This window comes from Perca fluviatilis, chromosome 15, assembly GCF_010015445.1.
Source record: "Perca fluviatilis chromosome 15, GENO_Pfluv_1.0, whole genome shotgun sequence".
In the NCBI taxonomy this organism is placed as follows: domain Eukaryota; kingdom Metazoa; phylum Chordata; class Actinopteri; order Perciformes; family Percidae; genus Perca; species Perca fluviatilis.
This window is the reverse complement of record NC_053126.1, coordinates 4,563,093-4,591,083: the sequence shown is the minus strand read 5'-3', so window position 1 is coordinate 4,591,083 and position 27,991 is coordinate 4,563,093. Positions and strand designations below refer to the sequence as shown.

Genomic DNA, 27,991 nt, shown 5'->3' with positions numbered 1-27,991 from the left:
TTCCCCACACAGGGCATCTACAGCTGTATCCACGGTGTGCAGATTGAGGAGAAGAGCAGCTCGGCATTGAACTCCCCATCAGCCACTATGAACAACACGCATTCCAACATTATGCGCCTCCTACGCACCGCCAAGAACATGGCCTCCCTGTCGGGGGTGAACGGCTCACCCCACAGCGCTCTGGACTTCATCCGCCGGGAATCCTCGGTTTATGACATCTCTGAACACCGGCGCAGCTTGGCGGGCCACTCCGACTGCAAGCCACCTTACATCCCGGAAGACAACATGTTCAGCGACTACATCAGTGAGGTGGAGAGGACGTTTGGCAACCTCCACCTGAAGGACAGTAATCTGTACCAGGACCACTACCTGCACCACCATGGCTCAACACTGGGGCTCAGCGGACCGGCTCCCAACAGGCCCCACAGTCTGGGCAGTGCTAGTTCTCTGGAGGGGGGCATGTTCGACTGTGACAGCCTGGGCGGAGGGATGGCCCCTATTTTCACCACCCAGCCATGCTCAGCACTGACCCACAGGAACATGAGCAAGTTTGACCTGCTGTCTGGACAGACTCCCCCCTCGAGCCAGAGCTTTAAGGGAGGCCTGCCGGACCTGTACGGGAAGTTCTCCTTCAAGGGAGGCGCCTCAAGTTCCACGTTTATCCCTGGGCACGGCTACTGTGGAGGGAGAGGCGATGACGATGGGAATATACGCTCAGATGTCTCGGACATTTCCACGCACACAGTAACTTATGGGAACCTGGAGGGTAATGCCAAGAAGCGCAAACAGTACCGCGATAGCCTGAAAAAGAGGCCGGCCTCTGCCAAGTCCAGACGGGAGCTGGACGAGATTGAGCTGGGCTACAGGAGGAAACCCTACCACATCAGCCACCACCATTACCACGGCCACCGCTCTACCTCCCCACCGCTTTTGCCCGCTGAACGGAAGAGAGGAGGAGGAGGAGGAGGAGGTGGAGGAGGCAACAACGACGGGAACTCCTATCTCTTCAGAGAAAAGGAGAGCGTTAGGGATTTTTATTTGGACCAGTTTCGGCCCAAAGAGGGCGTCCCTCAGTGGGAACACGTGGACCTGACAGAGGGCCCTGGGAGTAGAGATGGAGGAGTGCCGACCTGCACCACCCTGGTTCCAGTGGATGACTTTCTTAAGGGCAAACCCAAAAAGTCAGATTCAAAGAGTGGGGGAGGATCTGGGCTAGCAGGGGGAGAGTGGGAGTGCAGGAACTGCCGGGCTAGCGGGGGAGGAGTGGGCAAGCAGATGTCCATGCATGGAGGAGGGGGTGGTGGTGTTGGGTACGGTGGTGGTATGAGCTGCGGGTCCTCTGGAGGCGGAGGAAACAGCCGCCCCAGCTCTGCGACCTGCATGCGCTGCGAGGGCTGTAAAAAGACAGGAAACCTCTACGATATCAGCGAGGACAACAACCACCTCTTGGAACAGATGGGGGGAGGGAAAGGCGGGGGAGGAGGAGGAGGCGGCGGCGGCATGGGTGCAGGCCCTCAGTCTCAACCTCAGGGCCAGCCGAGGAGAAAGAGTGGAGGATTGGGCAAACAACTGAGGCGGCAGCACTCGTATGACGCGTTTGTGGACCTTCAGAAAGAGGAGTCAGGTGGGATGGGAAGTCTGATGGGCCTAGGGGGCGTTGGAGGGATGAGCGGCGCGGGTATGGGAGGGATGCTGCCCCCACCCAGGAGTGTTAGCTTGAAGGAGAAAGAACGCTACATGGAGGGCTCCAGCCCCTTCGCAAACATATTTGAGCGTCACGGGGGCTCGGAGAGAGAAAGGGAAAGAGACCGGGACCCATTGTTTTACGCAGGTGAGGGCCGGAAAAGACCCGGCTCGCCATTCGGCCTGTTCAGAGGCGGCGAGGGCCTCCACCGCCGCTCCATCGGAGAGAGAGACATGCGAGACCGGGACAGGTCTTTGATGGAAGGAGGAGGTGGGGGAGGGTTCTCTTTATCCAAATCTCTTTACCCCGACAGGGTAAACCAAAACCCCTTTATACCCACCTTTGGGGACGACCAGTGTCTGATGCACGGAGCCAAACAGTATTACATGAAAAAGCAACAGCAGCAGCAGCAGCAGCAGCAGCAGCAACAAGTTGCCAAAAACAGCCGAAGTGACTTCAGGAGCCAGATGAGCACGACGTCATATCTGCCGGCGTCCGCCACGGCCGGGGTGATGTCCAACGTGACCCCCCGGTTCCCGAAAGAGCTCAGCCACGGTGGAATGAACCACCACGGCTCCATGCTGGGGGTGGGCCCCCCGCGTCCCTTCAACGGAAGCAATGGCCATGTGTACGAGAAACTCTCCAGCATTGAGTCTGACGTGTGAGAACAAAACTAAAAAAGGGGGAGGAGGAGCGGACGATGGCGAGGGAGGAAGGGGGTGGGGGGGAGTAATAGAGGCATGTACTAGTGTTAGGAGATCAGGGATGATTTTAAAAGACACTGTCCACACACTGCAACCCTAGCCCATATTGGGACAGCACGATTAGTTAAGAGGAGAGGACTAGAGACTGTGACATAGAGAAAACATAGAGTACAAAATCTGGGTTAAAAAATCAGGACACTCTGAGGAGGTGTGGGATGTTAACCCTCTCTCAGACACGGCCAAAGCTACTCTACTTTTATGTCCACTCACGGTCAATCAACATCCCCCCCCTCTCCCTCCCTCAACATAACACAAATGCGCTCGACTCCCCAAGTCCATTATTTTCACCCACCGGTGACGCAGAAGTCGATGTACTCGGCTGTTATCGCAAAGAGGCGACAGCTCATCTTTTAGTTTGATACTGGACGTGTGAGCCTGGTGCGATGCGATTGGCTTGTCGACGCGAGAGCTCCCGCCGAGGCGCCTCTGAGGAAAAGACTGGCGAGAGCGAGCGAGCCCATCTGCCCCTGTGTCACCGCCGAACGGAGACGTTGTCGCGCTTACCGCAGCCGGCGACACAGGAGATGACTCTCTGCCTGTCTCTGTGGAAGGAGACAGCCCGGCCTGTCTGTGTCCTCTCCGTCCCAACTCGTCTCTCCCCCACCCCCACCCCCACCCCCCTCCCCTCCTCCTCCTCCCTCCTCCTCATCCCCCAACGCCAAATGAGCTGATCTTGTTTGCTTTGAGAAATACAATCATGGATGATAATAAGATATTCTTATAGAAAACAAAAAAAACAGGGTATAAGAACAACAATAATATTGATAACATTGTGAATAACAAAGATGTTAGCGCTGATTATGAAATAAGTTTGTTTTTTTAATTTGTTTTATGTTCCGCTGGTATGATATTTCACTACTGTTTTAGTACCTGTAGTTGGATCCTGTGGTCCTGCTGTGGCAGCAGGACGGCTGTTCTGAGTTCAACCAACCAGCCAGAAAGACTGAGTCCTTAACTTCTTCTTTTCAATGGTTTCTGTAGAATATTCTACTTCATGCTCATACATTTATTTGCTCCTTGTGGAAAAAAATCTGGATCTGGAAAGACATGTTTAGAGCTGACAGATCCTTCTTTAATGTTTCAAGACGTTACAAATGAAGTGCACACACAAACACATTCACTCACACTTTAAACACATGCGGATTTTGTCGGTCTGAACTTGTGTTACTGTGATCGGCGCGTTTCGTCCGAAAGCTGAAGAGGCTGAGAGGAAGGACGTGTCTTAATGGTCTCCAGTGGATGTGTCCTCCGGTTCACGCGCCCGTCCCCGCGCGGCAGGCAGCGCCGGGACGGACCGGCATGCTTTGACTCGGTGACTCTCTTCACGTTCTATTGAGCCAAAGCTGCAGTGGGAATTTACAGCAAGGCTTTGAGACACTGCAGCCGATGGTTTAGCTCCAAGAGGAGATGTTTTATAACTTCGTAAGAAAATTGATTTCATATGTCGAACGTGGGCAGCGCTTTACGAACCAGATGTATTTTTAGGATGTCACGGATAGACCGACCGCGTCTCACTTCACAACACGGCAGCCTTTAGACCACTTCTTTTATTCAGGTTACATGATGACAGTCACCAGGCACTCACCTTTGTATGTAATTTATTTTCCCGCCTCTCACCAGTATCTCGTAGAAGGCGTTAACTTATTCACTCACGTCAGCAGTCTGAGAGGCGCGCACAGAACGCTTTGTTTGTACATTGTGTATGATAAATATATGCACTGCTGATAACAAAAAAATGTGTAGGAAAAATGGTGTCGCCCTGTGACAAGGATACCGATTAAAGCTCGAGCCGAGGAGGATGTCGATTTGGGAGAGGCCTCTTCGACACTGACAGAGGCGTCCGGAAGGCGTCCCGAAGGCGTCCTGAAGGCGGCCATCTTGCGAACGCTTTCCGGCTTTTCACTTTAACTGATGTAGATAGTATTTTTTTTTTGCTGGAGAGGCCTCATTGTATTGCACAGGACCTTTTTACTCGGTGTAGGTTCAGGCACTTCAGTAGACATGCCTTATCATCCCATCACCATGCCCCCCCCAACCCCCCCAACCCCCCCAGAGCTGTCTGATGATCATTAACTGTAAATGTATACGTACTATTAAAAGGTTTGATCTTCGATTAGCTGGCGGCGTCAGAAGTTCAAGGGCTGCGGGAGATTGCGAAGGAGTGCTGGCCTGAGCCTGGAGCTGCTGGAGTGTGTAGAGTGTGATCTTTGTCCTTGCGGACTTCTATCTTATATCCTTATCTAAATGCACCAATGTAATAGGTTGCCGTGGCGTGCGTGCGTGCGTGCGTGCGTGCGTGCGTGCGTGCGTGCGTGCGTGCGTGTGGAAGCAAATCACGATTGAATGATAACCGCTGTTTTTTTCTGATAACTATTCATAAGTTCAACAGCCTCTCCTCCTACTCGTCCCTCGCTCCACAGACAACACCATCAAAGTGAGACTGATCGAGTTAGCCTTAAATCAAACTGATCCATCCATCTACCCCCCCCCCCCACAACCCTATGACTCTCCTAATGAATAGATTGGGATCTCTGGAATTTTTATACGCACACATTTTTCGAGAGTTCAGGTCAACCATTATCAGCGAGACGGTATAAGAAGGAGAACGGGAAATGACGGGGAAATAAGAAGGAGCAGAAGAAGAGAGACTTTGGAGCGGGCATCAATCAGTGTCAGCATTTGTACGTTCAATCTTTTCCTTGTAAATAATATATTTAAAACTCTTTTCACTTTGTACAGTCGACAGACAGACAGGATGTAACTTTCAATATGTTTTACAGCAATTTAAGAAATAAACAAAACGATAATAAAAACTGATAAAAACGAAAAAAGTCATCGACAAAATTATGCAAAAATATACTTAAGACACAAATATTACTAATCATAAGTGATATAATTGCACCTTTTTACTTTAAGTCTCATGTTTACTTAATTATAATAGTTTACCAATCAGTATACTTATTATGTTAAGAATTATGCTTTTTTTCATATTTTCACTAACGTGTTGGAAATCGAGGATACTTTACTGTAGGTGTAGACGTTTGGTGATTAAAAAAAGGGGGAAAGTTTAGTTTTAGGAGTCTTCGCTAAGTTTCCCTTGAATTGTGTTAGATTCTCTCTTTTAAGGTAAGCTCTTCGTCATGCTTTTTGAGATCGACTCAATTATCTACACATTTATGGAATACAATATTACATGTATACATAGATGATATTTGCATATAGAGGCAGTATATTGTGATCCTTCATTTTTAAGCAGCAATCCTTGTTAAAAAAACTTACAAGATATTTGTGTTTTTGTTGCCCTTTTTTTTTTTCTTTCTTCTCACCTGGGCTCTTTAACGGTGTTTGCACACAGAATTTAGAGCCATCGTCGGCCTGGCCTATCCTCTTCCCTCTCTGTGTTTGGGATAGACATCACTGTGGTAAAGGAATACACACACACACACACACACACACACACACAAATGCACGCTGGCCATTCCCCAGTGTTGACGGCGTTAATGTTGCGGAGGATTTCAGCACAATCTTGTGGGAAAACCAGGAGTGAGTGTAGTTTCATCTCATTGAGAATCCATTTGAAGCTGAAATGCATTTGTGCAACCCCTTATTATTAAAAGGTGCAACATTTGTTCTGCCATGTCTCATGTTATGGAGAGTTTTGCTTCAGGGGAATCAACTGCTGTTGCTACATTCAAGCTCACATATTACTAAACTGTGTTATTAGACAGAGAGCCTCGGACACTGACTTATGTTTGTGCAACTGCTTGCTTCTCAGTACGAGACTGGAAATATAATTTGTTGTGCACATGTGCAGTTTTTACCCCATGCAGTCAGAAATCCCACACACACACACACTTCTGTATGGTACTGATTCCAATAAGTCTCTATAATTTTCGTCTCAGCCTTCAGAGAATAAATTCATATCTCTTCTGTTTTTCTCCTCAACTGCTTTCATGTCTAGAGGGTTGATTGAAAAGTGAAAAATGTATCTGTGCACGTGAACTCCGTGTAGGTTTGCATAATTTTCTTACAAGCCACCACGCTCCTCATCCCTTATTTGCAATTGAAAAAAATCAGGATGACAGAAAAAAGCTCTTACTGTAAGCGGTATGCGATACTTCATCACTTCCTGTTATTTTTTTTTTTGTGTGTTTTTTTTTCCCCATGCGTTGGAAAGGGCGAGCTAGGGCCATTTTCCAGCTGCTGGTCGGGAAGTCAAGGTGCGCCTGACACTGTGGCCAACATGCTACCACCAGGCCTTTACCACCTCCAGCTGCTCTGCTCTGCAGCCAGCGTGTGCAGGCCGAGCAGCGATGCCGAGCGAAGCACGGCTCGTCAGAAGTCGTTATTTCCCTTACGGCCGAATCGGTACCAGGGCTCACTTCTCCGCACACGAGCACGCCACAACGCATTTGTTGAAATGGGTCGCGTAGAGCAAAAAAAAAAAAAACACTGTGTCACATTTTTTACAACACAAGAAACGGCCGTGGCAAAGTCAGCGGGGCTGGAGCATCCTGAAGGTGGAGGATGTACACATCGCCTCAGCTGACGCGTGTTCTGTCCGTCAGAGATACTGACACACGGGACCAAATAAGAGCGCGACGTGGTCGGCTACAGGGATCGATGTTACCGGTTAAACTGACTCGTGAAAATGTATTTTTTTTTGTGCGTGTGTTTTGGAGGAAAAGGTATTTGACGTCGGTATTTCTATCATATTGAGTTGCTAATTGCGTTTTTCGCACATGCAGATAGGAAGGATTATACTGTGATATTATATGATTGAGTTGTTGTGAAGGTCCATTTGTAATTTAGCTGCTTATCGTTTTCCAATTCACCCTAATTCATTGCAGAACTTGGTTACTCATATTTTAAAAGTTCTATCTGTGTGTACGTGTATTAATATGTATTGATATTGCTTTATATTGACGCAGCATTTTCTATTAAATTGTGTACAGTTTTGTTTGTTTAATATTGCTATTTTCCATCCTCCCCATTGGTACAGTTATGAAGGGATTGCTTTAGCTGAATGAAAAATGACATAAGGGGTTGCTACTAAATGTATTTCACAAGGTGAACTCACATCTTCACTGAAACTACATAGCCTGATTCAATTTACTGTGGGTTGACAAACGTGTAACATATGAATAGTATCAATTGTATACATAATGATATACATAATATTATTCTTGGCCATTCTTTTCTCTTTTTGTGGCCCTTTTCTTTGAAATAAAAAAAACAACCCACATTTTTACACCATACGAACAGAAAAACAACACAAAAACAAATAATTGTACAGGTTGTGTAAATACTGAATACTGCGGTGAGACATTTACCTTGTTTTTTTTGTATGGAAACTATCAAAGTAATCTCAATAACAAAATTAACCACGTCATGACAAAATTGCAAAAAAATTAAATAAACATTAAGGTACTTCTAATAAGGATAATATTGAATTATAAGTGCTCAAATAAGACTATTCTTTCTCTTTGTACATGATGAACAAAATGAAGTGTTGAGTATTAATAATAAAAAAACTAAGTTTCACGCATTTGGCACTGAGTCTTTTTAAGCTTTTTTGTGTTTACCTCTGAATTTTGACACAGACAAGCACACCTCTGCATTCTCTTGATTCATGTCATTTTGCTGGTGTATTTATGTCGTCCCCCTGGTCCTACTAGATTCTGGTCCATTAGCCTGGTCCTACCAGACTCTGGTACACTACACTAGCCTGGTCCTACCAGACTCTGGTACACTAGCCTGGTCCTACCAGACTCTGGTACATTAGCCTGGTCCTACCAGACTCTGGTACACTAGCCTGGTCCTACCAGACTCTGGTACACTAGCCTGGTCCTACCATACTCTGGTACATTATCCTGGTTCTACCAGACTCTGGTACATTTCATTTGTCCAGAGAGTCTGGCCTCTCTCCATTGACAAGTGTTAACTTCCTTGAAGGCGGGGACTCTGTTGAAGTTTAAAACTATTGGATCTGCCCAGAGCCACTCTGGATCTGCCGTAACCAATCGCTAACGTTTGGTCGTGACGTTGGCTTAGCATCGCTAGAGTTAGCCTTAGCTAACTCCTTCCCCGCTAATGGAGCGAGCTGGAAAATCAAACTGTTCCCGAACCCCGTGGGGAGGAGGGCCACAACATCGTGGCCCCCAACACAACTCAGCAAAGATTGGTCTTGCTCGGGCTTTAACTTCTGGATATTCAGCAGCGTTGCCACAACGGACCGAATGGCTTCGCTCGCATCTTTCTCCGCCGCCATTAGTACGGAACTACAACTCAAACTAGCGCACAACCTCAACGTCATCGTTCTCAGCCACTCCCTCTGTTCGCTGATTGGACCACCAAAGATTTGGCCGGAGAAAACCCAAGAGTATACCGCAAACCCAGACGGAGTACTAAAGGAAAATGAAAATTGAGCAGAAGTACGTAGAAAGCCGGAGCCAGGCTAGAGTCCTCCTCCCACTTTCTTTCTTTCTTTCACACACTAAGGGCCCTTTCACACCTGAAAGTCCACACCAAGGCCCGGACCAAAGTTGATGTTTTGATACATTGTGTTAGTTTTGGTTTGGTTTAACGTTGCAATTACGCTTTGCATGACATACTTGCGTCCTGTCGTCATCATCTACAGTATGTGGGCTGCCTCTTCCTATACTTGACATTGATTGGTTCGTAAACGGACGTGCGTCTGATGTCAGCATGTTGTCAATTCGGCGAGTAGACAATACTCTTTGGCCTTGACAAGAATGACTTATCAGATGCCACTATATTGTTATTATTATAGCATTATTACCTGCAGCACCAACTATACTCAAGGCTAGTTTTCTCGTTGCTACCAAGAAAGAAGAAAACAACAAATTTTTACTCGATGTCAGACCATATTTCAATTAAAAAACGTATCCTCCGAACCCCATTCTCTCCTGCTACGTCTTCTTGTCTCGGTTGTTTATGTGGGAATACCGGAACATCCCGTATTTGGTCCGAACCATAAAAAAAAATTATTTCACACTAGAAACGAACCAAACCATGGCTGAGTTTGACCCGGACCGAGACGTTTGTTTTTGCCGACCAAATTTCATCTGTTTGGTCCGAACTGTGGTCCAGGGGAGGTTTCACACCTGCGAATTTGGTTCAGATCAAACTTATAAATTCAGAAAATCCAGACCCGTAGGTGTGAAAGGGCCCTTAAATGCATGCTCTTTCTGTCACACACAAGCTCTCTCTCCGTCTCTCAGACAGGAATTCCAGGAAGAGGGGGAGAGGAGCGCCATATGGTGACTGTATGGTGGAGTGGTTGGGTCTGGGTTTGCCCCCTCAACAACCCACACTGCTGCTGGCGCTCCACACAACCCTGCTGATGCCGTCCAGCCCCCTCAGGGTTCTCTCAGGCTGCTCTCTCCTCTTTCCCCACTACACCATCGCTGCTCCTGCTGGACTGTGCAGCACAACAGTAGTCCTGCCTGAGACCTGTTGTGTGTTCTCTCTCAATTTTAAAGCTACTAGTGCGGTGCCCGTTGAAAATGTGCCTGTTTGGAACGGGCCGATTGGCCTGTGGTATTGCTGCTTGTAGAATTCATCAAAACCAAATTGTACCCCAAAATTACTTACAGAAGGACCCCCAAACCACTTCCAATGCAACTCCCCTGCGTAGCCTACTACTAACTGATTTACTTACTGATTTACCTGACAGAGAACGTTGCAGATTCAGAATGTAATCACAAAATATCACAATGAAAATGCGGAGTAATCAGACATTGGCATCATGGACTCATGGCAGTGCGCTACCCACCTGGCCCGTTATGAGCGCTAAACAGCACATATGCGTTAATCACCACCAGAACCGAACTGTTGTGTGTGTGTGTGTGTGTGTGTGTGTGTGCACAGAGAGAGAGAGAGAGAGAGAGAGAGAGAGAGAGACAGTGTTGTCTGTGTATTATGAGCGACTCATGAGTTAATTTAAAGAGTCGGGTGAAAGATCCGAGTGAGTCACGATTCAAACAGGTTTAGTGCTCAGTCAGTCAGTGTGCAGGCAGTGTGAGAGGGGGAGTGGCCAGCGGCTAGAGCGGCAAAAGCCAACGTGTGCTTCTTTTACCGATATATATATTTAACGATATCTTTTGCATTTCTAATCCAAACAACGTCAAACTTGCTTGCACTGCACTTACTCGTGCCCGTAGCAAGACACCTGTCAAATTTGAAATCCATCGGACTAACGGTTCGAGAGATATGCGCATAACACCCACACAGACAGACGTTCCTGCAATTTATAGATAGTCCGCAACTATTTTAAAAATAATGAACGTCCGTTTAATTCAAGCCATTGCCAAATGAGTTGATAATTAAGCCTATCAGCTCCACAAAACTCTCTCTGTATTTCTCAGTATGGCTGTGTTTACAAAACGGTGTAGTCGGGCGACATTTGCGCGCAGAAGCTCGAGTGATGCGTTTAACGTCACCGCTGAGAAAGGACAACAGCAGCGTTCGGCCCTGGAGACAAATAACCTGATAATTACCTTCTCTGAAGAGTCCATCGTGATTTTTTTAAATGATCTTTGATTTGACTGGATAAATACTACTAGCAACTGCGTGTAGTCATTACTTAGAATTCCTCATGGGGGCGACAGAAACTACACACTATAGCTTAAAAAAAGGTGGTCAAACTGAACTGGCACCCATTTCAGTCCACACTATAATGATTTTACATGTATTTATCCGAGAGAGAGCAACAGTGAGGTGGAGTATGTCTTTCACAATGCGTAATAACTGCCTTGAGGTCACGGAAGCGGGACAGATTGAAAAATCTGGTTGATGGAAGTAAATGAAGAGAACCCTCCCCCCGTCTCAGCAAGAAGGGCATTTATCTTGCAGCAGCAGTCTCTGACACTGTTCAGTCACCAATAGTATAATATTGTGCTTGTACTGAGCAGGTCCCTTGTGTAAATGTATTGAAATATATGAATAATAATAGGGGGATATAAGCAAAACATCCAGAGAAAATCAAAGCATGTGCATTTAACTCGGCTACTAATGTCTGGATATACATAAGCTCTTTTTCAGCATTGTGCATTTAAAACATTTCATTTATTCTGTATGAAAACCAGCTTCTAGCCAAGTTTGAATGATGATGCTTCATGAAGATGGAAAGACATATTCAAACTGGAGGTGTGATTAGATGTTTTGACCTCTCACATTATTAAAAACCCCTCACATCACTGTTGAATGGAGCTGGGCTGTGAAGTCTGTAAATTTTTTATTTTTACATTTTAACAATCCAGAGTGATACATTAAGATTTTTACCGCCCCATACTACAAAATGACCACGATATATCTACAGGGGTTGATAGGGTTGTTGATCCATGACTCAATGATTACTTTGCCAGGCACCAAGGCTTTCGGCGCTCCCTACCTCTCACATTCTCAGCTTGTCAGAGATGGAGGATGGGTGTCCTGCGTGAGTAAACCAGCTCCACAAATGCATTTCGTGCTCACGCAGTGTTATTTTGCACCGTGACACATTATCACTTCACTCAAACAGTTTGTGGAATTTCTGCTCTGAGAAGAATGAGATTCGTGCAGTTCTGTCAGTGTCGAAGCTCTCAGCTCGGCCACACACCTGTCAACATTTATGCAATTCCCTGATCACCGGTTACTGAAGTTAGTAGTAGTCTCGCATTGCCAGCTGTGGAGTAAGGTGTGGCTACACCACAGATACATTCTGGGATATTCTGGGTTGTTTGCATTTTTTTAAACCAATCACAATCGTGGGGGGCATTAAGCTCTGGACGCAGCAACGGTGGCTCTGCGAAAATAGCCTCAGCAAGGAACTTGTTTGGTGGAACATTTGCACCCCGCAAAAGAAAATGCCACATAGAATATTAAATTAAATTAACTGTTGAAACAAAACAGCCATGTGAACTATATAAATTAGCTCAATACATGGTTAAACGTCATTAGCTCTTACCAGTGTATCTCCGTGTGTACTTCGTCCACAGCAATCCCACCAATCGGTGCTAAAACGTCCCAGTTAGAGAGTAAATGCCGTAAACATATTCTTTGTAAATCCTTACAATCATTCCCCAAAAGAACCAAGCAGGCCTGCCTTATTGCACGATCCAAATTTAATTCAAAACTTGCCATTTTTTGTTGTTGTTTGCCTAAGTGAATGGAGTTTGAGAACGGCAACACACAGTCAGACAATTTTCCTGGAAATGTACTTCCCTTGATCCAGACTACTGTAATAGTGACCAAGTTGCCTTTTAAGAAAAGTCAGCTGCTAACGCCGCTTGGAATGATGTGACACTGAGTGAGAATAAACAAATTCAACACGGTCCTACACCAATACAGGAGTCTACAGCCACGCTAGCCTTTAGCACAGCAATGCTTTGAGCTAAATGCTAACGTCAGCATGCTAACATGCTCACAATGATAATGCAATCATGCTAAGGGTTTGAAGGTAATATTTACAATGTTCACTATCTTAGTTTAGTGTTTTAGCATGCTAACATTCACTAAGAAGCACGAAACAGAATTTTTTACTAAACAGAGTTACATTAGTTCTTGGTCATAATCCGAAGTATTTGACAATTTAAATGTTGACCCGATCATTGCGTTACATTAAACGTCCGGGGAACAAATACAACTAGAACTGCAAGCAGTTTTGAACAGGGTCCAAGCCCCCCAATGCAAGTCGATCCCGGTGGACCGTGAAAAGCAGAACCCAAAACGCGATAGGGGTTAGGCAAACGTCAGGAAATATGAGCTGCAAGGTCTGTAGTAAATTGCAATTGCAAAGTTCCCATTTACATGCATTGAGTTATTGGCCAAAACGCGTCTAAGTTGATTGTAGCGCCCCCTAATGACCGGTATTCGCCAAATTTGGTACAAAGCCTTGGAGCATGTAGAACAATAATCAATTACAATTAATCCTGTGCAGGGAATGAATGCATATCAAATTTATTGGCAATCCATCCAACAGTTGTTGAGCTATTTTACTCAAAATCATAAATGTGCACGAGGGGAAAAGTCAGGAGATCACCAAAGTCATTACGCCGTCGGTGCATCCTCTAGGGAACATGAATGTCTGTAAAATATTTTATGACAATCCATCCAATAGTTGTTGAGGTATTTCAGTCTGGACCAAAAACTACTTTAACCACAGTGCTATCCCTGGAACCCATGCTGCTAGCCTGGCTAAAAAGGTATAGGGGTTAGAGGGAAGCTGGAAGGAGTTAAAGAGGCGCTATGCAGTTTTGGCCATTTCTTCACTGTTTTCTCACTTTTCTTCTTTTGCTCACATGTTTCTCTATAGAGCTTCCCCTACAGCTTCAGAATAGATATTTGGCAGCTCCTATGTTTACTTGCGTCTGACTCCTCGCTCGGTCAGTCTGCCGTTTCCTCTTTCTCTGTTCCTCCGACAATGCTTTCCTAGCTTTCTGCTTCTTTTTAGCCGGCTCAGCCATGACGATAGTGCAATTCGTTACATCGCGAGACCTGTTATCACGTGATACTTCTAAGGGTGGTTTTTCCACTCACAGGCGCTAGGGGGGAGCGAGATGACCACCATTCAACTCGAAAAAAGTCATATAACCATTCCAGTGACTCTGAAGCTGTTCAGTTAAGGTAAATTAAGCTAAAAAAAACTGCATAGTTCCCCTTTAAGGAAAGATTGATCGATTGAAGTGTAGCTACAAGAGAACAAGAGCGAGAGAGTTGCATTTAGGAGCTCAGACTCATCATTTCACCTACCTCCCAAAACAGTGAAGTTGAGATAAAGTGGCTAGACTGTCTCCCTAAGCAGACTCTCACCTGCGCTGCCTACAGACCACAGCTAGATAATAGATGTCTGCCAGGGAACCTGGAAGTTCAGAGACATGATGGAAAACTTTCTGACAAGAGCAAACTAGGTAAACACAGTCAGACTCTGCAGTCAGACTCATAAGTTCCCAAGTGACCCCATGGGAACTTATTTTGCTAAAAAATATGTATGGTAATAAGTTATGGTTTGTCGTAGGTTTGTTGTAGTACCACTTAGTTTTGTGTGAAACCGCTCAGTGAACTACATCCCTTGTATCGAGTACATCACCTTGCTCGCTAGCTCGGCTTGCTTGCTAGCTAGCTAGCTTAGCTATGTTCCACAACACGTAACGTTATCTTACACAATGTGTTTTATCGAGCTTCTTTTTATCAGCCAGGAAAGGAAAGAACGAACAAGACTCATCGTTTGTGTGAGTAACGTTACATCCGGCGAAGTCTGTCCCCTTCCGGTGGACCTCATGGGACCTCAACTACAACAAAATATGAACGGTAGTGAACGGGGAGAGGCAAATTATTTTTAGCCAGCAAGCTTAGCGCTACGTTATCCTACCTGCTGTATTTTATTCAGCAAAGTTTTATCAGCCGGGAAGCTTAAGAACAAGCTAAATCCTCTGCTCGTGTAACGTCACGTCTGGTACGATACACACAGACAACATCCATGCGACTTTGATTAGTCTTTCTAATTACGTATTTTTTCGTCTTATACTACAACAGTTTAACAATAAACTGCGACTTTCTTGACTTGCAAAATCAAATTTTAAACTCACAAACCTGTCTGTATGTGTAATTCATGGCTCAATTCAAACGGGAAATTTTTTTTTTTGTCTTTCCCCATTCACCACCATTCGTATTTTTTCCGAATGGTGGTCCACCTGAAGGGGAGGGACTTCGCCTCTCTATACTATAGACCCAATTACAATGTCTACAATAACTTGCGGGTAGAAAATCCCTGCGTCTCATATGTATGTGCTGAGCAAACAGGGACCAGGAACAACTGGAAACTCTAATCTCATTCATCTAATGTTCGATGCTTTCATATGTCAACACTTTCACTCAACATTATGTTGGAGACCTAATTTACCTGTTGGACCACAGACTTAAGAAAATGCGACCACCCCAGCTAGCAGTCAGTCTGACCGGCGTGGAGATGTTGCTGTTTGAACACTAGATTTGGTTTATCAAAGACGCTAGCAAAGCAAAACAGTACAGGAAATAAGCAGTAACGTCAGATACACCTCCGTGTTCAAAGCTTTAGTGTGTAACTTTTTGTTATTAATGAACGTCTGTTACATTCAAGCCGTTGCCAAATAAGTTGATACAAAGCTTGTTCAGCTTCACAAAACTCTATCTGTATTTCTCAGCATGGCTGTGTTTAGAAATTGTTGTCGTCCGGCAACTTTTGCGCGCAGAAACAAGATAATTACCTCTTCTGAAGAGTCCGTCATGTTTGAAGAGTCCTCCTTGGCTACTAGCAACTGTGTGGAGGAGGGGTGGGGGTGGTGCGTGATTACAGAAGGCTTGTATCATGTGGATGCAACAACAGTGGTGTTGTCATTACTTAGAATTCCTCATGGGGGCGACAGAAACTACGCACTATAGCTTTAACTATATATCTTTAAACATTACAGTAATGGCTGAAAATGACAACAGAAATAAAAAAGTTGGCCAATTTCCCATATCTCCACAATTCAAATCAACTGCCAGTTGCCTACGTGGAGGTGATTTTAATGTTAGCCACAAGTCACGGTGTGTCAGTCACGGTGGTTTGGTCTATAACTAACTAACTTAGCATCCACTCTGTATGCTAAATATCTGACCTACTCTCAGCTCTTATACCTGCACTCAGCAGCCCGCCTGTCCCCCACCCAGCTATGATGACACCTACATCCTCATCCATCATCCCTGGAAGCCCCCCGCCCCCCGACTCCTAGCTCACATTAATTTTTCAGTCACACTGGTGAGCAAGACTTATTTAATTATTGATGGAGGGAGTGAGGTGTGAGGGTAAAAAGGATGACGCCTGCGAGCTAGTTCAGGCAGCCAACTCGAGCTGCACTGCGTGTACACACGTGACATGCCTCACTCCCCGTATCATTTACCAGACGCACCCCCTCAATTTGGCGGTCTATTTAAGCTGCACAGTTTTCCTATCTCTGCCTTGTCAACGCTGCTGCTGCCCTGCACCTGTATCGCTGCCCGCTGTTAGCCCCAGCATCCACCTGCAAGCTCCGGCCAGGGGGAAGCTACTTTATCATCACTCCCCAGTATCTCACGTAAACCCAAACTGCGCAGAGTGATGAGGTCGGAGTCTGGCCACCAAACACAATGTTCTGCTGTTATAATAAACATTTCAAACGTGAGTTGTCTGACTGAAATATTAGTAAGCTAGAGATTCACGTGTGAGGTTGCATACCGCCTTTAATGTGAAATATCCATAACTGCGCTACAGTGTGGTACTTTTGCTACTGTCAAGGATTAGCTGAAAAGGTAAAGATTTTTTTTTTCTGGTTTGGAGAGATGGACAATCTGATCGTCTGAACAGAAAGCCGACGTGTGTGCATCTGAAGGCCGAAACATTCGACAGTTCCAATTCAGCCAGTCAGAGGCAACACCTTTCTCTCTATCTGCCTCTCCCCCTCTCTGTCCGTCTGCCTCCTGGCGTTGCTTTGCCCTGTCACTCCTTCCTTTTCTCCTATCTTTCACCTGATACTCTCTTACACAAAGACTGCTTTCCTTCCTTCTAACCTTTTTCAACCCTACTTCTCTGTCTCACCTCTCCTCTCTGTATCTCACCTCTCTCTCCAATGCCCCCTTATATGGTGCGTCAGCTTGAATTATTAGGATGGAGGGATAGGTGGTGGTGGTGGGAGGGGCAATGGGTAATAAAAGAAAGAGGGGCCGGTGAGTTATGGAGGAGAGTTCACTGTATTATGGAGAATGAGAGGGGGAGCAGGATGGAGGGAGAAGAGGGGTAAAAAGGACAGATGACAGAGGGTCTACAGCACTTCCATAAGTCCAATAAAGCAAGCTTCCACTTCAGTGATACTCACTCTATCCTTGAAACTTGTGACCTTAAAAGACTCATTGGTTTGCAGAATATTGCTCAGCTTTGTGTGTGTGTGTGTGTGTGTGTGTGTGTGTGTGTGTGTGTGTGTGTCGCACCAGTATCTACAGCTCTCCCTCCTTGCTTTTGTTCTACCCTCTTCTCTTTCTACTCTTTATGAAGTACCTGTATTTAACAATTAGCAGTTACCTAGCAACAGGATATGTTATGTCGAAAACAAACAGAGGGGAGATGTGTCTGAGGCAGAGATGAAATATAGAGTAGTTTATTTACAGTAATATTGTTTGTTAGATACCAATAATGCATTTTGACTTAATTCCCACATTTGGTATAATGGAAGGCAGATGCATGTGTGACACGTGGTGATTACACTACGCACACTGCGAACAAGTGTGTGTGTGTGTGTGTGTGTGTGTGTGTGTGTGTGTGTGTGTGTGTGTGTGTGTGTGTGTGTACTGTTCAATCTCAGCAACTATAGGAAGCTGAGATTTATTTGGAAAAAGCAATGTTTCCTGTACCCTTAGAATTGTATAATTCATAACAATGTGCTAATCTGTTGAATCATTCAAGAAATTTGATTCCTAATGAAATTTGACTTGAATGTGGAATCAAATAGTGTATATAAATTGTGTAGGCATTGAACATCAGCCACTCATTTCACACACCAGCATCTATGATGTATGCAGTGTAAGGAGACTGCACATGTTCAACACACACGATTGTGGCTCATGGGGATGGAAGCGTTTTTCATGATGCCGCATTCGAAGAGTAAATACTGGAAATTGGCAAGAGTTGAGATTGGCACTGTTTTTTTTTCTGACCTCTAAATGTCATATTTTGCATTGGCAGACGTCCATCATATCAAATGGTTACACACCGGGGCGTAGTTCTGCCAGAGTGCAACGGAAAGACGACCCATCACTTCTTTTCTCTAAGTGAGGAATTAGAATATTCGCAGTTTGCATAATCCGGTTGAAATTCATATTTTTTTAAGCGCTTGAAAATACAATCATCACTTAAGAGTATGTGTATAGATTCAATCGCGACATCAACTCATGCATCGAGTAACAAATGCAAAAAAACATTCCACTTTAAAAGTTGCAGGTAGCTGTAGCTGCAGCCTTTGAGCGGCACTGTGAATTAAATCATTTTTTCTCAGTCTACAGCTGGCTGTTAACTAGTAAAGATGAAAAGGCGGCAAAACATCCTTTCATTTTATGGTTATGTTACCTAATATATGTAAACTTTCCACTGTAGGAACAGTGGTTACATGACCTTTAAAACCAGCCACAACTTAACCGCATGTGGCATAGGTGCGTTCCGGTACTTAAAGGCAAGGTTGGTAACTATATTGTACTAATATACACTTTTTTATATACATTATTGTTTGAAATGGTCTTTACACCCCAATAGCAATAAATAACTTATGGGCTCTGAAAAAGGAGTGAAAAACACCCGTCATCTGTAGCTGCTGTAATTCTGTAAAAACGGCCACCAATAACGGCCTTGTGTTCACCTTGGAAAGAACCAATGAAATGCCTCCTTGCCCCGCTGTGCGTACTCTACCCCTCCGGTGTACGAGCCTCAGCTCAATGGACCTTTTTCACAGCAGACATGTTGACGTGTCATAGCAGTAAAAGCACAGCTGAAATGTATAACCTTAACGATGGCTCAGTTCCATCAAGTGTCCCGGTAAGCTATTTCAGTGAGTCAGCATGAACAATACCAGGGCCTCTCCTAAGTGGAATGCAGCCATCAGTAATGGTTTAATACCAGGACCTCTCCTAAGTGGAATGCAGCCATCATTAATGGTTTAATACCAGGACCTCTCCTAAGTGGAATGCAGCCATCAGTAATGGGTTTGAATACACCTGTGCTTTTCCTACTATGACATGTCAACATGTCTGCCGTGAGAAAGGTCTATGTGCGTAGTCACCGCATTGATAACAGTAGTCATGTTGGTTTAAAACATTCGGTATGATAACATTAGGTGTTTGCTTACCGGGAAATGAGACATGAAGTGAAATTGCGTTCCTTTCTCTGCTCTGTGTGTGGGTCGGAGTCCCAAGAGCATGGGGAGGGGTTAGTTAGTTGAACTTTAATTCATTTGTGAATTTCAGTTTGATTTGATTTTGCCTGAAGTTTGCAAATTCAGGATTAGAACTGGGTTGCAATAAGGACAATGCCTACTTTCAAGGAATAGTTTGTCATTTCGGTAAAATACACTCATTCACTTTCTTGCCTACAGTTAGATGAAAATATTAATATCACTCTTATGTCTGTACGCTAAATATGAAGCTACAGCCAGCCAGTTACAGCCGGTTAGCTTAGCTTAGCTTAGCACAGAGACAGGAAATAAGGGGACACAGCTAGCTTGGCTGTGTTTATTAAATCTGTAAAAGTTTAAGCATGACAATTTACAGGGGGTTATGTGCCAGACTATTTCTAAGCTGAGACTGGTTGGCAGGCAATCAAGTGTAGACTCCAGGAAGTAACTCGTCCCAGCTAAGAAATAGCCTAGCACATAACTCTACGTTAAAAAAACTACAAATTGTTATTTTACTTGTATCAATTAGTGAGCTTAAGAGGTGCTGCTAGGCGGATTTTGTTGACTTTGAACAGAGCAGGCTAGCTTTTTCAACCTGTTTTTAGTCTTTGTGCTAAGCTAAGCCTACCTGCTGCATGGCTCTAGCTTCATATGTACAGTAGCCTACAGACATGAGAGTGGTTTAAATCTTGTCATCTAACTTGGCAAGAAAGCACATACACATATTAACCAAAATGTCAAACTATTTCCTATTGGCTGCTTGTTTCTCCTTCAGCTTATTTTCTGACCACTGGCAGTAGGCCTCTACCTTCTTAGCACCCAGGAAATTATTCATTTATTCAAATATAGAAACATTCACATCATTAAAATGACCACACAGCATCGTCAGCATCTATTCCTCCAGAGTACTGCATTAAAGCAGCCATGTTGTTGCTCCATGTGTTACAGTTTTCAAATTATCAATAACACATACCGTGAAACAATGACTTCCTGATATTTCACACAGTTTAGCACAAATTGTTACTGTTCTCAAGCACAGAATGATTCAGTGTTAACAAAGCACATGTGTGCCGACATGAGGATGAATAATCAAGATGAGACCGAATGGATTTTGAGAGAGGGAGAAAGAGAGAGAGAGAGAGAGAGAGATAGGGAGAGAGAGAGAGAGAGAGCAGAGAGCTGCATGGAGATAAAGAGAGGGACAGATGGAGTGATAGGACATCAACAAGTGAGAGACAGAAGGTGAAAAGAAAGTGCCGAGGAGAATGGGTTAAAGAGGAGAGGCCAGAGAGATGGTTACCTCGGCAACAGCAGCCAGCGTTTTCTCTCTTTCTTCATCAACCCGTCTTGCACAAATACACACACACATGTTGTCTCACTCCTTCCCTCCTTTATCTCTTCAGAGTTAAAGTTTTGCAGGCGTACATTAACTCGACGCTCTTCCTGGAACAGGGACGATGGATTTTTGTCTGATGCTGTGGCAGCACTTGGAAGCACAGGATGTACTTAGAAATTAATGGTGTTGTACGACGATGTTCAACCAATTACATGAGTTTTGATCATATCAAATCACATAATATTATATCAGTATTTACACTTCTAGTCTACCATAAGCAGAAATAATTATAGTAGTAGCCCAAAAACTGTTACTTATATAATCATTAGTGGTACTATTAGTGTCACTGTTACACACTGTTAACATGCATTTTAATATTGCTCATATTTTGTTACTACAAAGATTTATATATAAATATATATATATATATATATATATATATATATATATATATATAGTATGTGATCCACACAGAGGTTTTTATGCATCTATAAAAAAATATAAGAACAGTAATCAAACGATGCAGTGCTCCAGTGTCTAAGGTCAGAGAGCCAGAGTCTAAGGTCAGAGAGCCAGTGTCTAAGGTCAGTGATCCAGAGTCTAAGGTCAGAGAGCCAGTGTCTAAGGTCAGTGATCCAGAGTCTAAGGTCAGAGAGCCAGTGTCTAAGGTCAGTGATCCAGAGTCTAAGGTCAGAGAGCCAGTGTCTAAGGTCAGTGATCCAGTGTCTAAGGTCAGAGATCCAGTGTCTAAGGTCAGAGAGCCAGTGTCTAAGGTCAGAGAGCCAGTGTCTAAGGTCAGTGATCCAGAGTCTAAGGTCAGTGATCCGGTGTCTAAGGTCAGAGAGCCAGTGTCTAAGGTCAGAGAGCCAGTGTCTAAGGTCAGTGATCCAGTGTCTAAGGTCAGAGATCCAGTGTCTAAGGTCAGAGAGCCAGTGTCTAAGGTCAGAGAGCCAGTGTCTAAGGTCAGTGATCCAGAGTCTAAGGTCAGTGATCCGGTGTCTAAAGTCAGAGAGCCAGTGTCTAAGGTCAGTGATCCGGTGTCTAAGGTCAGCGAGCCAGTGTCTAAGGTCAGAGAGCCAGTGTCTAAGGTCAGAGTCTAAGGTCAGAGTCTAAGGTCAGGGAGCCAGTGTCTAAGGTCAGAGTCTAAGGTCAGGGAGCCAGTGTCTAAGGTCAGTGATCCAGTGTCTAAGGTCAGTGATCCAGTGTCTAAGGTCAGAGAGCCAGTGTCTAAGGTCAGAGAGCCAGTGTCTAAGGTAAGAGAACCAGTGTCTAAGGTAAGAGAACTAGTGTCTAAGGTAAGAGAACCAGTGTCTAAGGTCACTGTCGCATCACGAAGGGTGTGTGAAAGCTTGTGACTGTGAGTGACGAGCATGTGGAGGTGTGTGAAGTTGCATTTTCTTTGTGAAGACAATGGAGGAGAAGCGCTGCTGGGTCTTTGTGGTGATCACATACAGGTCCTCTTTGGATACTTCAGGTGTACTGTGTTTATTCGCGTGAAGGGCTCATTACATAGATAGAATCTGGTCTCAAATGTCTCCTTTAAAAAACAATCCAAGGCACACTGTAGGGTTTGTGACAAAATTGAAATGCCTTTATTTTACATGGCAATATGCTTTTAAAATGACCAATGCGTTGCACTAATCTGTGGAGTGGGAGTGTGGTTCTCTATTAATGTGCAAGCCTATAGACCCACTCACAATGTTTGCTTACAATAAATTCCGGGTAGAAAACTCCTGTGTCCCTTACATACAATTTAATGGTATTGAGCAAATGAGGATGAGAAACAACTGGATATACTTTCAATTCATTCATCCAAAATGAGTGTTTGATGCTTTCATATGTCAACACTTTCACTAATGTTGGGATGGAGACATAGGCGTAATTTACGTAATCTAAACTGGCCAGTGCAACCCTCCCCAAAAGCCTACTATAATTTTCTTCACATAAATAAAGACATCTACATCATAATGTGATGCAAAAAAAGGCACAAATTGTGCAGAAAATGAAGTGTTTCACATGCTCAAAATTTAAATTTTGCTCAAAAGTGGAGATAACCCCCCCCCCCCTCCTCAATGTGGAACCTAAAGTTACACCCTTGGTTAGAGAGCTAATTTACCTGTTGGGCCACAGACTAAACAAAATGACCCCACCCAAACTAGCATTCAGTCTGACCGGCGGCGACATGTTGCTGTTCCTAACGCTAGATTTGGTTTATCAAAGACACTAGCAAAGCAACACAGGACAGAAAATAAGCACAGCAGAAACGTCAGAAAGGTCGGAACTCCATGTTTAACTACATTTCTTTAAACGTTACCGTTACAGATGAAAATGACAATTGAAATCAACTGCCATTTGTTTACCCAGAAGTGATTTTTACGTGAGGGCGATGTGACAGTGATTCGGTTGGTCGGTTGGTCAAAAACAAGCATCCTCATTGTTTTTGAAGAAGACTTGCATTTCTGAACAGATTCTGCCCATCCAATGAGCCCTTCACTAGATGGAATATGCATTTTCTTTGTGTTCTGAATTCATGACAAGCACAGAATATTATACAGACTTGTTATGCGACGTGCAATTGTGTGGCATCTCCAGCATGCCTGTGTAAATGTATGCGACGTCTGTGTGATGCAATGTAGGATCGTACTGCATGCACATTTTTGTCTCTGTACGTGTCACACATGCATCCCCCATATGTGTGAAACGCAGATCACCGGACAGGAGAGGACGGACCCCCAAGGAAGAGTGGAGTGATAAAGCACAGAGGCCCGTCACAAGTCACAAGGACGAAGCACAGATGATGATGATGGCGCCATCAAATTTAATGGGCTACAGGAGAAGGTGGTTGAGAGTAGAAGAAGAGGGAGTGGGGGGGGCATGAGCTGTGGAGGCTAAGCAAAGGGGACCCTCAAGACAAACAGGCTTAATCGGGTCAATCACTCGCCTCCACTTCACATTCTGTAATATGCATGATTTGAATTATGATCCTAATATGTTGCTGAGATCCTTGGCTCCATGATTCATCAGACCCCCCCACCCAACATGCCCCCCCTTCCCCGCTGAAACCCCTTGCATCAACTCTTTCAGTTTTGCTGCTGTCGGTTTATAAAGCACTGGATGGCTGCTCCATTATGAAGCCTCCAGACCCCTCAGGTGGTCTGGGGACAGGTCTGCTTTCTGTCCCCAGAGTCAGAAGCAGCGTTCAGTTTCTATGCTCCACATATCTGGAACAAACTCCCAGAAAACTGCAGGTCCGCTGCAACTCTCACTTCTAAATAGAGCTGCAAAGATTTATTGATTAATTGATTAGTTGTCAACTATTAAATGAATCGTCAACTATTTTGATAATTGATTAATCGGTCCGAGTCATTTCTTTTGAAAAAAAGAGTAAACATTCAGTGATTCCAGCTTCGTAAATGTGATTTTTTTTCCTTGTTTCTTCTCTCCTCTGTGACAGTAAACTGCATATCTTTGAGTTGTGGACAAAACAAGACATTTTGAGGACATCATCTTTTATAGACCAAAATACTAATCGATTAATCGAGAAAATAACCGACAAAATAATCTCAAATAATTGCTAGTTGCAGCCCTAGTTTGTTTAAATCAATACTTTTCTTTTTGATACTGCCTTTTTTATAACTGTTCATTTCTTTCACTGCACTGTAACTTTTATTCATGTATTTCGTGCCTGTCTTATTAATTTTTATAGTCTCCTTAATTAGTTTTTTAACTGATCTTTAATGGTTTATGTAAAGCACTTTGAATTGCCTTGTTGCTGAAATGTGCTTTTTAAATAAAGCTGCATTTCCTTGCTGTTCAGGATGCTGATGCCTATAGCCAGCCTCTCCTCCTCCTCCTCCTCTTCCCCCTCTGCCTCTTTCACAGTCTCCCACCCTCCCTCCATCCCTCCCGGTATCCGTAGTGATTGGAGGCAGGGTTTCTGCGGTTGCTAGGAGACGAGGAGATGTGGCAGCCGGCCTCAGTGTGGGAGAGAGTTGTGTGAGAGCGGTGATGGACATTAGCGGAGAGCTCCCCCTGCTGGTATCTGCTGGCCACTGATACCTGCACATTGGTTGAACAAGCAAAGGGATTTTCTTTAACCCTAGTATTGTATTGTATTGTCCTCCCGGGTCAAAACTTGAAAATCAACACTTTTTTCACACTTTTTCGGCACATTTTTCTATGCTTCTTTCAACATTTTTGACGGGTTTTCTTAACGTTTTTGTCACTTTTTAAAATATTGTTAGTGCCATGTTGTTTGACGCTTTTTTCAAACCTTTATTCTGCTGTTTTCTAGGCTTTCAATGCCTTTAGTTGCTTTTTTTCAATGTTTTTGGCGCTTTTGTCACTATTATGTCATTTTAGTCAACATTCTTTGACGTTTTTTTAAAACATTTTAATTGTATTTGCAAAGAGCGCTGCGTTGAACCATCCATGTTATTTTTGGGCAATTTTGTTGAAAGAAACCCACAATTTTGATATAGTAAACTTTGAAAAGGGGTCAGACTTGACCCGAGGACAACAGGAGGGTTAATCAGATATAGAGGTCCACTGCTATGGGATTCAGAAGTCTGAAACTGTATCCATGTGTTGGTGACAAGTCGTAGATGGTGTGTGTGGTGTTTTGCATAGTGTGGCATTAAGCACGTCTTAGTTATTGTTATTCAAATATGACTTATTATAGACGAGGACAAAAAAACAAACAGTTTTGAACCATGTTTGAACTGATGTAGTGCAGGTTGAGTTTTAACCACATGCTAAACAAGCACATTTCCCAGAGAAAGCCTTATACATGCATGTTGACAGTTCTCCTATTATATGCTTTTCAATTTGGGCATGACAAATAGGCGAAAAACAAACAAAAAGAGGTGGATATGAACGAGTTAAAGAAGTCTCTCATTCATTGTAAACCTTATGGCAGGATTCTTCTTTTGATTGTAGTTATTGACTTACTCTAGGTCTGTTTTTCGGTTTGCTTTTGTCTTTTTGCTTGCTTTATTTTAATATACACATATTTTATGTATGTGTATTTTAATATACACATTTTTGTGTGTTATAGGTTTTTCCTGTTTGTAGTTTTGATTGTTTCAATTTTGTCGAGTATTATATGATTTTTAGGTTTTTCTTTATATTTAGGGAAGGATTCTGAATATGCCTTTTAGGCTTCCCTTCATCTCCTGCACTGTTTTCCTCTATTGTATGTTCTTTATATCCTCTTTGGTGCAAATAAATGAATTAAACCAAAGAAAGGGATCCCTCAGAAGTGAGTATATACTGTGTGTGTATATATATAAATGTATATGTGTGTGTTTGTGTGTTTAAGTGGGACAGATGCTGTGTACCCTTTTATGCTATTTGGTTACGGACTTGGTAAACATGACTTGTTCGGTGGGAACAATCGCTCTAATGGTGGTGAACAGAGGGAACACTGATTATGTAGCACTCATGTCCCTTTGAGGGAAACACATCTTTGCATCATGAGACTCCGTTAAGGTCACAGATTTAGAGTCGGAGCTGTTGCAACTGGGCTGCATCATGCTCTTTGATCTAGAAAAGTTTCACTGAGATTGTAAAAGCGCTACCACACCGAGCAGCAATCAAAGTTCAAGATCTCATCTCTCTGTGTCCTCAGAATTATGTTTTCGACAAATGTTTTATCAAAGCTGTGCCTTTCTACTCGTATAATACTTAATGTCCGTGGGACACTAATTGTGATATTGTTGGACACTCCAGATGGAAGGATGGAAGGAAGGATCAAAGACTGTGAAATTGTACCAAAAGCATAACTTTAGAAGCATTCACTTCAAAGGGATTGATGAACTGGGATTTCAGACAAAATAATATGAGGGCTATTTTTATATATATATATCTTATTCAGCCTGCTGCTGTAATGCAAGGCCAGCTTCTGAGCATTAGAGCCCAGCTGCATGTTTGTTTTGTATGACTCTGACTCCATGTGGTCATCAAGGAAACTGCAAATCACTGCTGCTCTGAGGCATGTCATTCACCGTCGCTGTATGAATTGGACGCAGCAGGATGCTAATGTTGTCCAGGCTAGTATTTTGTTTTGATACAAAAAATAATTCCCACTCGCCCCATACTGCGCGGCCTTTTTCCTTCCTCTATGTTCAGGTCCTCTACCAGAAGCCGTGGAGACTTTGGGTTCTGTGCAGTACCTTTTGTTCGCTGTTCCTAGAACTGCGCTCTTCTGGACAGATATCTCAGATGCTGGTCCTCAAATTTGCTGGAGCCTTTGTCCCAGTTTTGGGGGTTACAGCCCCGAGTGCTCTGATTCCCACTGGAACCACCGTTGCCTTCACTTTCCACATCTTTTCTACCTCCTCTCTAAGCCCTTGTTATTTTTCCAACTTCTCGTGTTCCTTCTTCTTGATGTTGCTGCTGTCGCTTGCGATCGCTACATCTGTCACAGCTACCTTTTTTTTTGCTGTTTTTATCGACCACCACGATCTACGGTTGGTTAGCCATCACGATTTTATCAGGATCAGGATCTGGGAAGTCCCACAGAATCTTAATGTAGCTCTGTCATTCTCAGCCATGTTTGGAAGTGCCTCCAATTTTGACCATGGGACATGTATATACATATACAACTCACAACATATATTAAAGCTACCTAGCATAATATCAGGAGCAAGGCCACACCTCGAACACGCCTCTTCCGGTTTTCCTATAAACACTCTCCTTTCATTCGCTCCTGCATTATGCTGCCCTCACTCCCTTCCTGTTTCTTTTTTTCCTCTCCTTTCTCCAAAGCTTGGGGGGGGGGGGTCTGTCATGCTACAGTGGATTCCTTACCAAAGCTTCCCCACAACGCAGTCAGCAAACGGATGACTACAAGCGACTTCATGCCTTGCATACCAACTAGGGCTGGGCGATATGGAGAAAATCAAATATCACGATATTTTTGACCAAATACCTCGATATCGATACCGCAATGATATTGTAGTGTTGACTATCGGTGCTTTCACAAAATATTTACACAATGAGATTTTTTATAAATAATCATCATTAATGTGGATATAATAAGTGGGTAAAGGCAAATAATAGAACAGTTACAACAGTCTGGTTAGTTCAGAAAATGACATCACTTTACTGTAATGCAGCCTTTAAAACCAGGAAAAGACAACACTTATGCCATATTATGATATCACGATATCCAAAATCTAAGACGATATCTAGTCTCATATCACGATATCAATATAATATCAATATATTGCCCAGCTCTAATACCAATCATCATTTATTAATAAATTGTTCA

General features: G+C 43.8%; 1 protein-coding gene across 3 annotated transcripts in view; it reads left to right on the top strand.

Annotated features, from left to right (window-relative positions):
- Positions 1 to 5,911, top strand: part of LOC120574081 (glutamate receptor ionotropic, NMDA 2B) — a 176,798-nt gene extending 170,887 nt beyond the window's left edge. For 2 of the 3 annotated variants that reach the window (XM_039824145.1, XM_039824146.1), the window contains one exon: positions 13 to 2,349. In XM_039824145.1, coding sequence (XP_039680079.1) covers positions 13 to 2,349 — 2,337 coding nt within the window. Of the gene's footprint in view, positions 1 to 12 lie in introns of all 3 variants that reach the window. The other variant, XM_039824147.1, reaches the window with a different exon arrangement.
- The last annotated feature ends 22,080 nt before the right edge of the window (positions 5,912 to 27,991 follow it).